The sequence below is a fragment of the Dendropsophus ebraccatus genome, chromosome 3 (genome assembly GCF_027789765.1).
Source record: "Dendropsophus ebraccatus isolate aDenEbr1 chromosome 3, aDenEbr1.pat, whole genome shotgun sequence".
Lineage (NCBI taxonomy): Eukaryota > Metazoa > Chordata > Amphibia > Anura > Hylidae > Dendropsophus > Dendropsophus ebraccatus.
The window spans coordinates 20156850-20174424 of NC_091456.1; the positions used below are offsets into that span (position 1 = coordinate 20156850).

Sequence of the window (17575 nt, forward strand, 5' to 3'; positions counted from 1 at the left end):
ATTCTCCTCTTGCTAAATTCTAATAGATCCAAAAGAGGTAATATAGATTGTGTACTCCACAGTATAAAGCTAGGTGGACTAGTTGTGCTGTATCTAGTACTCCTTGCTCCATAACTTGCTTTTGTGGATCTATATGTCCTGAACTTCATTTATAATGTTTTGTCCTGCAGGTCTCAGGATGAGAAGCATTCTCAGGAGATGTCACAGTTTCAGCAGGAATTGGCTGAAGCACGGTCCCAGTTGGTTCTGCTCCAGAAGGAACTAGACGATCAACTCTCTAAGAAGCCCCAAGTTAATCAAGAGGTAATAAGAATTGTCCCTTTAAATTAGTGTTTCCCTCTATCTAGGAGTCTTAGAACATTGACTGGGGATGACAGCAGTTTCAGGGTTGTTTCCCCTCTTCATTGCAGAGCAGGGTGTTGGATGGCTAGTGAGATGCCTAGTAAAAAAGAGATACAGATTCTCTTTAAGGGTGCCTTTACACCTACCTGATCCGCAGCTGATTTCACGCTGCGGATTCGCACCGAAATCCGCTGTGGATCCAGTGCCATTCATCCCTATGAAAGCACATACTCGCAGTGGGATTGACACGGCAGCACTGATTGGCTGAGCAGGACCTGAGCCGGGAGACTCACATGCAGCCGCGTCACCGAGCAGGTTATGTATGCTCTCGGCTGCGGGGGGTTAACTCACATACAGCGGGATGTAGTGATGATTGGCACGGGATCCGCAGCATGAAACCTGCTGTGGATCCGGTAGGTGTGAAGGCACCCTAAAGCAACTCTGTATCCACAATCTTTCCCCCCCAAACTGCTTGTACGGTCAAATAGCTGCTTGTAATCCAAGATCTGTCTTGGGGTCCGTTCGGCAGGTGATGCAGTTATTGTCCTAAAAAACAACTTTTAAACCTGCAGCCCTGTGTCAAATTGGCGTGGCCTAGAGTATCCATGCCTTAGGCCTGCGACACCTCTTTGTCCCTCCTCCCCATCATTATGAACGCCCCTGGGTAGGATTTTTCCTATTCATCACTTGTATGAACTTTGCGCAGGTGCCTTAACGATCCAGCTCATGTGCAGTGTTCACACAGGTGATGAAAAGCAGAAATGGTTCTAGGGGCATTCCTCATGAAGAGGGCAGGGAGGAGGGACGGAGGGGTGTCGCAATCCTAAGGCATGGGTACTCTAGGGCACGCCAATTTGACACAGGGCTGCAAGTTTAAAAGTTGTTTTTTAGGACAATAACTGCATCACCTGCCGAACGGAACCCAGGACAGATCTTAGATTAAAAGCAGCTATCTAAAGTTACAAGCGGTCTGGGGGGGGGGGGGCAGATTGTGGGTACAGAGTCGCTTCCGGCAGCGAATAGACTGGTCCATAGACGGGCTCCGGCACACTGAGGCACACTGAGGTGGAATTCCGCCTGATTTACTCAGTGTGAATATACCCTAAGAGTCCATCTTAAATGGAAATGCCTGTGGAGAATGAAGTTTTTGTGACCTAAATTATGCAGTATGATGACTGCATTGATTAAGCCATGATCTGTAGTTTGTCTCTATACCACTTTGGGGGAGATGTGACATTTTGTTTTGTTCTATTTTGTCTATTATACGATACGACTACAGATAAGCAGTTCTGGCACTTGGTTTGGTTTATACCGCTCATTCTATTTTAATTTATTTCCAGGTTGAAGATCTAAAGTGGGAGGTGGAACAGAAAGAACATGAGATTCAATCTCTGAAGCAACAGTTGGATATGACGGAGCAGCGTAACCAAAGAGAACTGGAGAGTGTTCAGATATTGCTTCAGGTATGCAAAAAATTTTTCAAGCTATGGCTTCTTCTCTAGTTGTGATATTTCAGCGGGCAGGTAATGTATTTTCATTTTCTTTCAGTTTGTTAACATAAAACAAACAATATCACTAAGGGTCCTTTTACTCGCACAGATATCTGACATTGTTTCACAGATTTTTTTTTTAAGCCAAAGCCAGGAATTGATTTGCAAAGAGTAGAAATCTCAGTCTTTCCTTTATGACCTGTTCCCTGCTTATAGTCTGTTCATGGTTTTGGCTTCAAAAATCTGTCAGATAAATCTCTGTGTGAAAGGACCCTAAATCCTGTGAACTAATTGTAACAGCTTTTTTTTTTTTTTAAAGTACTCAATAAAGCAGTAACATTCTGATCTTTAAAAATAAATAATAAATCAGTGAATCTCCGACACCCGGAACCTCTGTCAGTCCTGATAAGGAAAGAACTAAGGTCAGTTTGCATAGCTACTTGCTATGCAGGCAACACATGTGTGAATTACTAGGCAACACTATGGATTAGTAGGGGCCCCTGGGGCTTATCAGTCAGTGATGGCCTGCCTTCGCTGTATGTAGTTTTTATCAGCTTTAGCTGCATTTATGCTGATTTCAAACATGACAGTTTTTGTGCCAAACTCAGAAGTGGATCCAATAGGAAAAAGAAGTACAAGTCCTCCCTTTATATTTTCTATCCCATTTGAATCCGCTTCTGGCGATGCGTGAAACCAGCATTAAGTACATCTTGGTTTGGTGACCCACAAAGCCAAGATTCAATGTAGTATAGAAAAACCTTGTTGATTTGTAACACTGTCCTCTTGTTACACCACAGAATCTTAAAGCTGAACTGGAGGTTGTACGTGAAGATCTGACCATGACCCAGAAGGATAAGTTAACGCTGCAGACAAAAGTCATAGAGCTCAAAAACAGTATGAAGACCTTGCTACAACAGAATCAGCAATTAAAATTGGATCTTCGTCAAAGCCGGACTAAGAAGGTTTGATAGTAAAATAAAAAAACATACCCCATACATATTAATATGCACACCAAACACTTACTCATGGTTGGCTTAAGATTACATTGGGGAACTTCCTGACATAGTTCCTCTTTAAATGTCATAGGTATATCAGCAGGTTAGATGAATCTAACCTGTTGATAGCTCCCTAGTGGACACTGAGAACTGACGATGAATCCTTAGCGCTGTTCCCATGCTGTTAGTTGTGCCTTTAAGCCATTAGGGGTACTGGCGGCATGGCTACCACCCCTCTGAGCATCAATCAGGTCCGCCCCCTCTATTGATGATCATGACAGGGGCGGGCTGGTTAGGGGGTCCTAACCTACTTATAGTTCCCCTTTAATGTTATCTGTCATAAATAGGCTTTCAAGTTTAAAAAACATAAATTATTACCACACAGTGTACTTTTTTTTTAAACTTGACCCAGCTCTCTGTGTGGCTTCATTTACCAACTAAACAGAAACCTTTTAAAGGGTCTATCCAGGCTAAAAAACACAGCTGCTTTCTTCCAGAAACAGCACCATTCTTGTCCTCAATTTCAGTTTGGTTTGCAGTTCAGTTACATTTAAATAAATGGAGCTGAATTGTAATACCACACACAGCCTGAGGAGAAGTGTGGTGCTGTTTTTGCTAGAAAGTAGATAACCCCTTTAATGGAGGCCAGAATGACACTTGTGGTGTTATGAGGATCTGTAGACCTTTGCCATATGCATCAGGAGATTCACATATGGCAAATGTAATACCCTAAACTTGCGAAATAACTTTAACAATCTATCTGGTTAGGGAGACACTTGGAAAGGTTGCCTTTTAAAGGGAATCTGTCATACAGTCATTTAGGTGATCGGAAGATAAAACAAATGATGCCTAGGTCTTTGCTGGTGGCCATTTGCAAAGTTATAAAATTTTGGGAAGCTGAAGTGCCACAGCTATCTGCCTGTATCTGCAGCTCTGTACCTGATAGAGGCCTGACAGATCCTCTTAAAAGGGGTTATCCAGTGCTACAAAAACATGGCCACTTTCTTTCAGAGACAGCACGACTCTTGTCTCGACTTCAGATGCGGTTTGCAATTAAGCTCCATTCACTTCAATGGAACTGAGCAGCAAAACCCCACCTAAGCTGGACACGAGTGGTGCTGTCTCTGGAAGAAAGTGGCTATGTTTTTGAAGCACTGGATATCCCCTTTAATGTGTTTGAAACATTGTGCAATGTTGAGATATTCTGATCATCAAAAGGGCTTAGTGGCTGACCACTTGGTCCAATTATCGGGCCACATATACACCAATGCATGAATACCTGTAATATTCCTAGGCAATAGGTAAAATAGTAGTCGTATGTTAAAGCTAGCCAGCTGCTGTAGAATAACCTGACCTGACACTTCTAGTGTATGTTCCCAGGATGTCATACCTGCCTAAGCTGTGTATATGTAGCATTTTTACCTGTTATCTGTGTTGCTATGAGCATGCTTTGTAAAGAGTGCATGCCTTATTGCTTTCTGATTTATATCCTTTTTTTGCTTTCATCTTCAGAGGAAAGAGTTTAAAGGGGATGTCACGTCATCCAACCCTGTGACACCGGTTAAGATCCCTGACTGCCCAGTACCAGCTTCCCTGCTAGAAGAGCTCCTGAAGCCTACAACCATCAGCAGAGAGCCTCTGAAAAACTTGAACAGCTGTCTTCGCCAACTAAAGTAATAATGTAGTTGTTTTAGTGGCACAATAGAATGCCATTCTTAAAACTGATCACGATTGGGCTTACAAAGGACTCTGGTTTCAGCTTTCATAAGTAATATTTTAAGTTTACATGTATAACTGCTGAGACCCCCACACTTGGATGAAGGAATGGGGAGAAGTGCTCCTAGAGATGACTAGGAGAAACTATTTTCAGCTGAGCGCCTCTTCCCATTCATTCTAGCAGTCTTATCACCTGGACCACCACTAATATAACTAATCTTTGGGGCACAACAGAGGCTCCAGACAGAGATTACATTGATAATTGCACCCTGGCGTTATCACTGTACGCTCCGGACTTACAATAGGTAAAGAACCTGCAACCATGATCACATGACCATTATTTCTCAGGTCTTTTACCTAGGGGGCAGTGTAGTTGAACATGGAGAATGCAGAGGAGCTGCTGAGGGACTTTCTTCCACCTTCAGGGTAGTATATTACCAGGGAGACAACCCTGTCCTTGGGTTGTGAATAGAGAAAGTGGTGAATAGGGGATAAATTAGGTTTGGAGAGAATATCTGCCACTTGAAGAGGAGGTGTGGGAGTCATTGCAGCTATTATTGTGGGAGGGGGTAGGAAAGGGTGAAATCTGCCAGGTGGGTTAAGGGGTTGGGATGGAGACATGACCGCTACACTGTGTTGTTGGTTTAGTACAGGTGGAGCAGTATTTATTGGTGCATTGTGGTGTTGGTTTGCTACAGGTGGAGCAGTATATATTTCTGCAATGCAGTGTTGCTTTACTACAGGTGGAGCAGTATTTATTGTCACGCTGTGGTTCTGATATATCACTGATAAACAAGCATATATTGCTGCACTGAAGTGCAGGTTTGACGCTTCCAGGGGATGATATGGGCACCGGAGCTACGCAGCTTTATGTGTTTGTTGTGGACCCAGCATCAACATACATGGTCTAATGAGACCTAGGTACAAAACATTTGAGAAGCCCTGCTCTAAACCATAACTATAGAATATTGCAAGAAGAACAGTCAGCTAATTGGGAATTTAAATTGATATATAATGTAGAAAATATCCATATAGCTATCTATTTAGATAGATATAGATAGGGGATAGATAGATATAGATAGGGGATAGATAGATAGATAGATATAGATAGGAGATAGATAGATAGATAGATAGATAGATAGATAGATAGATAGATAGATATAAGATAGATAGATAGATATAGATGTGTAGATAGATATATGTAGATTATCATTTGTAAACCAGTATATATCTATATGAAGAAAAAATCTGGCAGCATAGTGTAGTAAAATGAACTTTTACAAAGTAATCAGAGTTTATATTGGGTTCATCTTTTCATGTTTGCTTTCCAGACAGGAAATGGACAGTCTACAAAAGCAAATGGAAGAGCACACCATAACCGTGCATGAATCTATGAATTCATGGACTGAGGGACAACTACAGGACTTTACATTACCTGACGCCCAGGTTGTGACCGGTGCACTGCAGGATCAGAACCTCAACGTTACTGACACCGAAGGAAAAGAGCAGGCATTATAGACTGCTGTTTTTTTTTATCATGGCTGCTTCTTCTTTCTTGAGGGGAACATTTCTGTCTGTATTGCTGACTGAGAAAAGAGCACAGCACATTTTTACTAATTTAAATGTCTGAAGTCAAAGAAACCTTATTGGACATATGGGGATCTGATGGCTCGTATATTGTGTTATTCACACATACGTTATGTGCCTTTTTGTAGCAGCAAGGAAGGATGTATGTAGCATAGAGTCTTATTTCCAAGTTTCTTATGACCCTATCCTTCATTTTTCTTGTTTCCTCCCAGAATGCACAGATAATGTAAGAAGAATGCAAAGTCATTGCAAATACATATGCTGCCCTCTGTGCCCATGTTACTACGGAACTGCTGATGGTCAATGTACTCTACCATCTACTAATATGGAGTCATAGGAATAAGTCAGCAGCATAGACATGAGAAACTTTTACTTGAAGACTAATGCACACTTACAAATGAAGGTTTGGTGTAAATGTCACCATTTAAGGTTTTTTATTTATGATATGTGGCAGGTAGAACCCTCGCTCCCCCTCCCATCATCGTAGCTTTCAGGAAACGTTGTAGAATTTAGTCGGCAACCTACTACTACCAGTATTTGGTTCTATTTAGAAAAATCATACAGCACAGGAGAGTGGGGGTTGGGGTGACATCTCACGTACATGTTTAATATACCCTGTGGGACTAATACACATGCCGAAAATGTATTGCTGGTGCCATGTACAGGAAACCAATCTGGACTGTTGTGGTAAGATGTTTAGTGAGATCTGACGCATTGTGTATATGAGCTGTGTAAATGTTGTAATTTGTTAGGTTGCAGTTTTTTGGAAGTTTTCATAAAATGCGTGACTGGTGTTGGTAATATTGGCTTTTAATAGTGGTCTCATGTGGGCAACTAAGAATCTGTTGTCCATTAGGTCTGGGTTAGTGGGGCATTCACACATCCGCAAAATACTGTCTGTGTATGGACAGAATGCTGCAGACCGGACGTGTCAGTACAGTAACGCAAACTTTTAAACAGTTCTGGAGTTCCTGGCATCATAATGAATGCAGATGCCGGGAGTGCCAAGGTCCTATCCGTGCTCAGACAGTATTTTGCGGACTTGTGAATGCCCCCTTACACACAACTTTTTGTAGCGCTACTTTGATTTTTAGTTAGTTCTAGTCCACAAGATTGCATGTAACTTAATGTACCGCTTTGGACTGAAAAGTTTAAAAATCAATGAAGTAGTGCTACAAAAAGACACAGGAAAGCCCTGGTCTTAACTGATTACCTTGATCCAGTAGCCGATACCCCCTATGATAAATGGATTGCCCCCTATGATAAATGGTTATTGCCAGTGGAAGTTGTAGGTGACCAAGTTTGTCCCCTGCTGCAGCCACTACAGAAACAATGTGGGATTACATGGTAGTGTTGAGTCTTTCAAATTAGGAGCAGCTGTTTGTAGTGATTGTCCACTCTAATGGAGAATGAGACTCTAAGCATTTAGACCAACCACTGAGTAATTTCTGTGTTTTGTGTTTACATTTAAAGGAGAAGACCGGCCATCTTGAAAATCCAGCAGGGGCAATTTGATAACAGGTACAAACTTACCGTTCCCTGTGCTTGTAGTGAGTGGCAGGACCGGCCTCAGGACCCGCACCAGGCTCCGGGATCTTCTGGGTGTACACGTCTGACGCGGCTGATGGACTGGACGCTCAGCCAGTCACTTACTGGGGCGGGACGCCACTTCAGTCACTGATTGGCTGAGCGGCCAGTCAATCAGCCGGGACAGGCATTTTGTTGTAATGACCCCCCCACCAACGGGGGTCCCGAGGCTGGCCCCACCGCGGACACGGGGAAAGGTAAGTTTGTACTAATGAAATTTTCCCCTGCCACGCTGGTCTTATTTATTTTTTTTTCCTTTTATCCTTTTTCAAAAAGTGTAAAATGTATATGTGAAATGTGAACACAAATGCAGTGTGAACCTAGCCCAAGCAGTATATTCATGCTACATCTATGTAATTTACTTCAACAGCACATCTTATTTTTCTAGGTTGGTAGTTTTTCTCTCCTTTATATTTGTTCTTTTACTTCATTCTGCATGGCTTTTGTTATTGCTTTTCCAGAGATTATCTGTCCTTGACTTTCCACATGGGTTTGCTATAGACACATAGCAAGCAATTTCTTGTTTTCTCTTCTTCATTGGTAGTAACATTTCTTTGTTGAATTTATTTTTTTAAGAAACTGGTTGTGATCACATACAATATACTCTTTCTTTTAAGTTTTCTATGTTTTAAAGAGGATGTACCATCACGGGACAGGGCTGAAGCACAGGAGGCGGGCCGGGCCGTCCACAGTGAGAGGAAATCCCGCCCCTCTATGACACGGCTCCATTAATTCTAAAGGAGCCGCGTCATAGAGGGGAGGGAAATCCCTCCCACTGGGGGCGGGCCGGCCTGCCTCCAGTGCTTCAGCCCCGGGACAGTACCCGTGGATAGAACGGCACTGTACACAGGAACCAGGCCGCGGTTCAAAAAACGGACCTCGGCACCGGCTTCCCCGTAACGGGGCCATACTATCCGTGGGTCATATTAAAGAGGATGTACCTAATGGATGTACATTATACATGTAGCCACTAGGTGTCTCCCGTCCTGTCAAAATTGCAGTCTATACACCCTATGCTTCTATAGTCAAAAAAGACCAAACACAGTAAGTCCCAGTCCTTTGTGCGCTTACAGACATGGCTTGGTAATGATTGACAGTCATTTCTGAGTGTGCAGAGAGCTGAACAAGTCTTCACTGTGCACGTGTACAGCGGCTGTGAGTCTACATTCAGTGGGGCTTCTCACATTGTATGGTCAGCTCTCCTATCGCACAGCACCAAAACCTCTGTAACCACACAGTGACATTATACTGACTGAATTGTTGAATTACAAAGAGCATTGTCTCCTGGTAAGCTGCATACTTTCGATACAACCGGCAGGATGGGCAGGTGTCTTTCTTTGTGTGAATGTACAAAGGACTGGGACTTCCTGTGTTTGGTCTCTTATTTTTAGCAGTGAAAAGGCCAAATATTAACGGAAAGGGAGCGTGGAGCATAGTTTGGCTGTGTGTATAACGTTGATTAAAAAATAGAGTATATTGCAAAAGTTCTTGTGATCACAACCCCTGTTGAAAAAAAAAAAATAGTGACCGATACGCTTTGTCTGCCTCTTAACACTGGTCCAGACCTGTGTTTAGATACTTGGGATACAAAATAAAATGCCGCTGTCTTCCTTTCTTATACTGTATGTCCAGAATTGGTCGGGTAATTGATCAGGACATCATTGTCCTGTTAACCTTATTGATTTCTCCGCTTATTACAAGAGTGCATTAGAGAATTGCTGCATGTGCTGCTCCCTGATATAGACGTATATCCATCCCGTTCTCCCACGGTTTTATCCTAATATAATGGTGTATAAATTATTAGTGGTTTTCTATTCCTTACACCCAGGGATTCTAGTCAGAATTACAAGTATAAAAGGTATTCTAATATTATAAAGCATAGTGAGCCACCTCAGGTTTCTGTATGTCAGAACATATGACAAATGTTCTTTTTTATATGATGTAACTGCCCAGTAACATACTGACATTGTAGGCGGAATAGACACATAGGTGCTTTCAACCCTTCACACTTCTGCTTTATTAGACGTCCGTGTTAGGTTTGTAATGCACTTACATATAAACTGACATCTGTACGTGTGACCTGTACATGTTGTATGTTCAATTGCTGGGATTAATTTTTCAGGTTTTTTTTCTCCATGTTTTTTGCTGTAAATCAGAAAATCTAACTGAAATAAGTTTATAGTCTACCTGTTAGTTGATGCCTTAGTAATATTTAGTCGACCCCTGTCGGTCATAATTTTAAATGGCTGTGTACATTGTGGGTCACACACAGGCCACGACCACACAACCTTTTTTTTGGCCATTTGACAGAGATGTCTTTTTGGCCAGTTGTCATGTTGCGCTCAAATAACAGCTGTAATGTGAAAACATCGGTGGTTATTCTACAAATAATGGTTGTTGTTTTGAAATAACTCGTAAAAAGAAAACAGAGGTCAAATGGCCAAAGACGACAAAGTGTGGCCGTGGCCGTACACCTGGTTTCTTTGCAGCACTCAAAAAACAATGGCAGGCGCCTCCAGTCTCACCTGGGTCAAAGGTGTAAGCTAAATAAACTGAAGAAAATACTGTGGCACTCTAAATAGGAGGTCAAAAAAGTATACTGTATATTCTCTTCCCCCTTACTTTATACTTCTCCCCTCTGCAGTAAAGCACCACCATACTGTATACCTCCCTCCCCTCTCTGTAGTTGATCTTCCATACAGTATACAACCCCCCTGCAGGTAGTCCCCATGCTGTATACCACTCTACCTTCCTCTGTGGTAAGGCCCCCATACTGTATACCCCCCCTGTAGTTCTTTAGCCATACTGTACACCTCCCTCCCTTTATAGTTGTTCCCGTATACTGTGTGTTTCCATCTGCAGATAGTCCCTATACTTTCTACCCCCCCAACCCTCATAGTTGACCCACGTACCCTCCATCTCATATTCGGTGTCCCCTACTGTGCATCTTGTTACCCATCCTGCCCCCTTTGAGCAGCCGGGGGCGGAGCATACCAAGACTGGCTCTGATTGGCTGATGCTCAGCCACCCAGTGTCAGCTGACTTTAAAGGGGTAGTGCAGCGCTAAGAAATTATTCACAAAATAACACACATTACAAAGTTATACAACTTTGTAATGTGTTTTATGTATGTGAATCGCCCCCTTCCCCGTGTTCCCCCCCCCCACGCTAGACCCGGAAGTGTTGGTGCATTATACTTTATTATTTACCGCATCTCGCGTCGTCCCCAATCTTCTGTCAACGACGTAATCTTCAGGAGGCTGGCCGAATCGCTGCAGCTGTTCCTGATGCCGACCCCCCTCTGCCGTGTCATCTGCTTCTCAGCCGCGATTGGCTGAGCATAACTGTGCTCAGCCAATCGTGGCTGAGCAGCTGATGACGTGTGCCGCAGGGAAAGGGGCGATTCACATACATAACATACATACAAACATACATTACAAAGTTGTATAACTTTGTGAATAATTTCTTAGCGCCGCACTACCCCTTTAACTAGGGTTTACCTTTGCAGTAGGGCTTTCTATTTTAATTTAAAAAAAAGCTAGGCCTTACTTTAAGAGTAGGTCTTATTGTTGGAAAAGCACAATGCATCGTACACTAAAAAGTGGCTTATAGACCACAAAATATCATTTTTGCTGCGAGTGCCTCGTTAAGAAGGGAAGGGTATTGCCCATATTCTTATTTATATGACAGAAAAAGCTCCTGACATGGTGTAAAGTGAAACTGGCTCAGTTGCCCCTAGCAACCAATCAGATTCCACCTTTCATTCATGGAAAATGAAAGGTGGAATCTGATTGGTTGCTAGGGGCAACTGAGCCAGTTTCACTTTACACCATGTTTGATAAATCTCCCCCTATATCTGCAGAATGGCTTTTCGGTTGTCACTTTGTGGCCACGTTTTCCTCACACTGACCAGCAGACCTGGGAAGCTGCTTTCTGGCGAGTGAAATAAATCAAAACTTACAGTGTCCCTGTCATTTGCAAAGACTTTTCATACATTACATTTGTCAAAAGTTTGGATAAGTTGAAATCTGGATGATTAGAACCCCAACAACCTGGGAGAAGCACCTAGCTGGGGAGTAAAGCACACAGCCACAGAGACATATTGAAAGTTTTTACAAATGGAAGGAACGCTTTAAAGGGGTATTCAGCAGAAAAATAAATAAGAGACAAATCAACTGGTGCCAAAGATTTGTAATTTACTTCTATTAAAAATCTGAAGTGTTTCAGTACTTATCAGCTGCTGTATGTCCTGTAGGAAGTGGTTTATTCTTTTCAGTCTAGAGAGGTTTCCTATGGGGATTTGCTACTGCTCAGCATAGTTCCTGACATAGACAGAGGTGGCAGCAGAGAACACTGTGTCAGACTGGAAAGAATACACCACTTCCTGCAGGACATACAGCAGCTGATAAGTACTGGAAGACTGGAGATTTTTTTAATAGAAGTTAATTACACTTTCTAAAACCAGTTGATTTGAAAGAAAAAACATTTTCACCAAACTTCCCCTTTAAGATGTCTGATATTACACAGAAGGCTTTTTGTGGTCGATTCTGAACGGTTTGTGATGTTCTGAAAGTCTGTGGTATATATTGATATTTAGTGGATTGCTTGAATACCTATTGCGATGTAATGTTTGTTTTTTTTCCATTAACAACGTTTAATGTGCTTTTATTTATAGAAAGAAGAAATGTATCTTAAGCAGATTTATTAAAAGATGTGGAATATCTATATAATATAAAGTTAATCTTTTAAACTGTTAAAACTGTATATAATATATAATGCTGTGCAAAGCATGTGGATATACAATATGTGCATAAGATTCCTTTCAAAGTTTTTTTTTTTTTTTTTTTTTTCTTTTTGTGCAATAAACTATTTTTGTTAAAATGCTGAAGTATTGTCGGTATATAAGCTGTTATTTACTATCCTGTCTGGATTTGCAGGAGTAGCGTCTCGGAGGTTGTGTCTTAATTTCTATTAAAGTGACTGTACCACCAGGCCCAGGCTGAAGCACTGGAGGCGGGCCGACCCACCCTTAGTGGGAAGAAACTCCAGCCCCTCCATGACGTGACTCCATTAGAATCAATGAAACCCTATAATAGAGGGGCTAGGGTTTCCTCCCACTAAGGGTGGGTCGGCCGCCTCCAGTGCTTCAGCCTGGGCCTGCCACTGAAGGGGCAGGTCTGCGCTCTGATGGCGGGGCAGTGCTCGAAACAGCTTTACTGGACACAAGACCACATTAAAGGAGTACTCAACGCCCTCTCCAAAAAAAACAAACATAGACATACACAGAAAATATACTTACCATCCCACTGGTGACGATCGACGTTGCAATTCCCCACCATCTTCGGCCGCCGTCCTCACTTCCGGGTGCAGTGAATGGGAGAGAAAAAGGCTGCATCTGCGCATGAGCATCGGCAGCCTCTTCATTGGCTGGAGCGCATCTCATGGCTTCCAGCAAGCTCAGCCAATCAGGGCTGAGTAAGCTGGAAGCCATATGATGCTCTCCAGCCAATGAAAAGGCTGAAGGTGCGCATGTGCACCAGCAGCCTTTTCCTCTCCCATTCACATTCACTGCTGTGAAGAGGAAGGAGACCAGGACCGCCCTCTGCTGTAAGACCTAAGATGGCGCTCGGGAGAAAAGGGACGGCACCCTGTGCTCAATAGGGACATATCAGCAGCTTAGACAAATCAGACAAATATAATAATTCCTCTTTAAGAAACATAGAAGATTAATTTTATGCAGTACTGGCAAACCATATGCCATTACTACCTCTGCGCCCTATTGGTTGGCAGCTTATGATGTTACAAGCTGCTAGCCAATAGTATCACTGCAGGGAAATTATTTGGTGACAGGTAAGAAATGGTGCAGGGTTATTGTGCTCAGGCTTGGATAGTGGGAGTAAGAGCTGCCCCATCCCAAGAGATGCTGCACTTTCCCCAGCTGCACCCCTCCTCCCATCGGGTGCTTTACAATTCCTGCTGCCTCTTCGTCCTATAAGGTTCCTTAAAACGAATGTACCATTTTTCTTACTAAAAAATTTATTTGATTCCACCCAGTCGGCGTCGGCGTGTACATCACAGCATCGCAGCCCGATTTTAAAAACGCTGCCCGGTTCCTGCAATCTGTGCTTTATGTGCACTGGCCCAGTCTATGCAGTGGAGGTAGGCCCAGCACCCCTAATATACAGATATCCTCCCCCAGGTGACATAGAAAGATTTGAATGAAGGTGCGTCACTGAGGGGAGGGGATATTGCTACATTGGGGGCTCCGGGCCTGCCTCCACTGCAATGCCTGCATGAACGGTCCACATATCGTTAGTACAGCCATGAAAACTGACAGCACAGATACTGTGCACTCATCCTCCTGTCTAGCTGGTGTTTTCAGGTCCCTCCCCCTGCGTCTGTCAATTATTCTAGAGGAGGCAGGGTCTGGACAGGAGTGCTGAAGAAGAGGATTCCGGATCACAGCAGCAACGCACCAGGTAAGTATGCACTGCTGTGTGATCTGGAAACTGACAACATACATATATGTATGGTGGTTTGCGTTAGATGGGGAATAATGTAAAGAGATGCTTTCGAAACAGATAAGATGTCACCTGTGAGTCACTGGATGTAACTGCACTGTAATCACTATATGGGAGGAATTTTGTGGTTTACTCAGAAAGGTTCTTTATATTCACACATCCTTGTTCAGCCCATGATATACACAGCTATGTCAGCTCAGCTTACTGCTCTTGCCATTTGGCCGTCTACTCCATCGTAATTAGAGATGAGCGAACCTCGAGCATGCTTGAGTCGATCCGAACCCGAACTTTTGGCATTTTATTAGCAGTGGCTGCTGAACTTGGATAAAGCCCTAAGGCTATGTGGAAATCATGGATATAGTCATTGGCTGTATCCATGTTTTCCAGACAACCTTAGAGCTTTATCCAAATTCAGCAGCCCCAGCTAATCAAATGCCGAATGTTCGGGTTCGGATGAGCTCGAACCCGAAGCCGGTTCGCTCATCTCTAATCGTAATGAATTATGATGCGGTGAGTCTGGTTGCAGATAACATTGAACCGATTGACATTGTACGTTGAGGCATTGCTGTATTACGGCACAAATATATTGCCGCGTTCTTTGAACTGTCTTCATGTAAACCAGGAATGGGGAACTTTCGGCCCTCCAGCTGTTGCAAAACTACAATTTCCATCCTGCCTGGACAGCCTTAGTTTTGGAACAGCTGGAGAGTCCAAAGGTTCCACATTCCTAATGCAAACCCAGCATTACACCTGGCATTGCACCTATCAATATGTCTGGCTACACAATGTGTCCCCCCAGCAAGTTCCGGACCAGCAACAACAAACAGAACACCAAGGTGACTATGAAGAATGGCTGGAGCCTGCAGACAGCGCCAGGGACTGGCTTAAAGGGGTGCTCCAGCAAAATATTTTTTCTTTCACATCATCTGGTTTCAGAAAGTTATATAGAGTTGTAATTTAATAGTAATAATAGAGAGTGATCGGCACTACAGCTCCTATTTACGCCCAACAGTGACTACATGTATTAGTGATGAATTGCAAAGCAAACACTGGATTACTTCTGGTGGTGCTCACTCATCGTCAGAAGACCTTACGGCAAATACAGTTCAATGAAGAGAAAGTAGTGGCAACTCACCAATCTGAAGACTTGTGTAGATAACTTTTATTCAGCGCATGGACAAAGACATTGGGCGGACGCCAGACAGGTGTAGGTTACAAATTTGTCTCGCGCAGCCGCGCTTCAACAGACCCCTCCCTCTGGCTACGTCACCCCTGTATAAATACTCACAACAAACGTGACGTGAACAGACATGTGATTAACTCATTAAAATAAACATACAGTTTAAAAATACGAGTATTCAGCAATTGGTCATATCAGGAAGCTTCGGTCTACCTTTTCGTTAAGACCATTAGGACCTTCTGCTCCCGTCCGCAAAATCCATTTAGTTTCAGCTTTTAGCAATGCACGGTGTCTGTCTATTCCATTCTGTGCTGGCACTCTTTGTATGCCGGCTACTTTTATTTCTGACATGTCACCTGCATGTGTCTCTCTGATGTGCTGTATTAGCCTAGGTGCACCTATTCCGGATCTCACTGAGTAGAAATGTTCTCTTACCCTTATATGCAGTGCTCGTTTTGTTTGGCCAATATAGAATCTACCACAATTACAAGAAATTACGTAGACAACGTGGTCCGATTTACAGCAAATAAAGTCTTTCTCAAATATATGTATACCATTGACTATTAGATCAGAACCTTTTGTCATATACTTACACCACTTGCATGAGCCACATTTATAGTTACCCTTTAAGTCATTGCATAACCATGTACTTTTTATTTGTGATTTTCTGGCGTCTTTTCCTTCAAGCTATCACCGATGGCGAGAGAGATACGCAAAGCCATTGCCAAATATTGGTATTTATTGAAGGATGATGAATCTTTGGGCGAATGGGCTAAGGAAAAACCCTTTGTCACTTTTAGACTTTTAGCACCAGCCTAAAAGACGTCTTAGTTCACAGTAAAATGGCCATAAAATCACGTTTGTTGTAAGTATTTATACAGGGGTGACGTAGCCAGAGGGAGGGGTCTGTTGAAGCGCGGCTGCACGAAACAAATTTTTAAACTGCACCTGTCTGGCGTCCGCCCAATGTCTTTGTCCATGCGCTGAATAAAAGTTATCTACACAAGTATTCAGATTGGTGAGTTGCCACTACTTTCTCTTCATAGAGTTGTAATTTACTTCTATTTAAAAGCCAGTGCCTGGAGCTGTCTGCAGGCTCCAGCCCTTCTTCATAGTCACATTGGTGTTTAACCCCTTCCCCCAATATGACGTCCAGGGACGTCATGAAAAGCAGTGGCAGAACGCATCATGACGTCCCTGGATGTCATGGTTTCCCTGCCTCCCCCCTCTGTCTCTATCCAAGATCGAGCAGCAAGATCCTGCTGCCACTGCCCGGAGGGGAGCCGTGCTCCCCCCCCCCGGGCAGTTAACCCCATAAACACCGCGGTCAGTGCGACCGCATCGTCTATGGGGAGATTCTGTGCAGCAGGTTGATCGGGCGGCAGGAGGAGGCTGCAGCACATTGCCTCCTCCTGTCGCCACTGCTGTAATCCTCCCCCAGGCCCCCCTTCCTTCCCCCTGAAATATCCTCCCCCCCCCCCCCCCCCCGTTTTCCTCTCTTACCCTGTTCTATCCCTCCCCTTGTCCCCCTCCTCTCCGAATTCGGCTCCTTCCCCATGCTCGCGCTTCCCCCCCTCCGGGCTCGTGCTCCGCTCCGGTCCCTCTCCCTCCCCTTGGCCCCCCCCCCCCTCCGGATTCGGCTCCTCCCGTTCTGAACGATCAGGTCCCTGCACTAATCGTTTGAATCAGCTGCAGGGACCTGATCGTTTGAATGAGTGTCAGTGTGTAACACTGACACTCATTCTCTATATAATGCATTACAGCACAACTTATGTGCTGTAATGCATTATATATACACCTGCAAAAGTAAAAAAAACAACAACACACACATACATAAATAAAACAAATAAATTAAATAAATAAAAAATAAATAATTAAAATAAATATACACACTATATATTCACTATCCCCCTTTATAAATGATCCCCTATAAATAAGGTACACATATTTGGTATCGCCTTGTCCGTAATGACCCCATCTATTAACCAGTTACATTAATTATACCGCCAGATTAACGCCATTTAAAAAATAAATAAACTAACCAAAATGACAATTTTTTGTTAATCCCGCCCCCTAAAAAATATAGAAAAAAGCTATCAAAACGTCACATGTACCCAAAAGGTGTACCACTAAGAACGTCAGCTTATGCAGCAAAAAA

The 17575-nt window shown here is 43.3% G+C and overlaps 1 protein-coding gene across 3 annotated transcripts in view; it reads left to right on the plus strand.

The window, feature by feature from the left end:
- GOLGA3 (golgin A3) overlaps window positions 1-11436 on the plus strand; it is a 46624-nt gene extending 35188 nt beyond the window's left edge. For all 3 annotated transcript variants that reach the window (XM_069961057.1, XM_069961055.1, XM_069961056.1), the window contains 5 exons: window positions 171-303; window positions 1683-1805; window positions 2630-2794; window positions 4340-4500; window positions 5875-11436. In XM_069961057.1, the coding sequence (XP_069817158.1) occupies window positions 171-303; window positions 1683-1805; window positions 2630-2794; window positions 4340-4500; window positions 5875-6061 (769 nt within the window). In that variant the 3' untranslated portion in view covers window positions 6062-11436. The remainder of the gene's footprint in view (window positions 1-170; window positions 304-1682; window positions 1806-2629; window positions 2795-4339; window positions 4501-5874) is intronic.
- Window positions 11437-17575: the final 6139 nt, after the last annotated feature.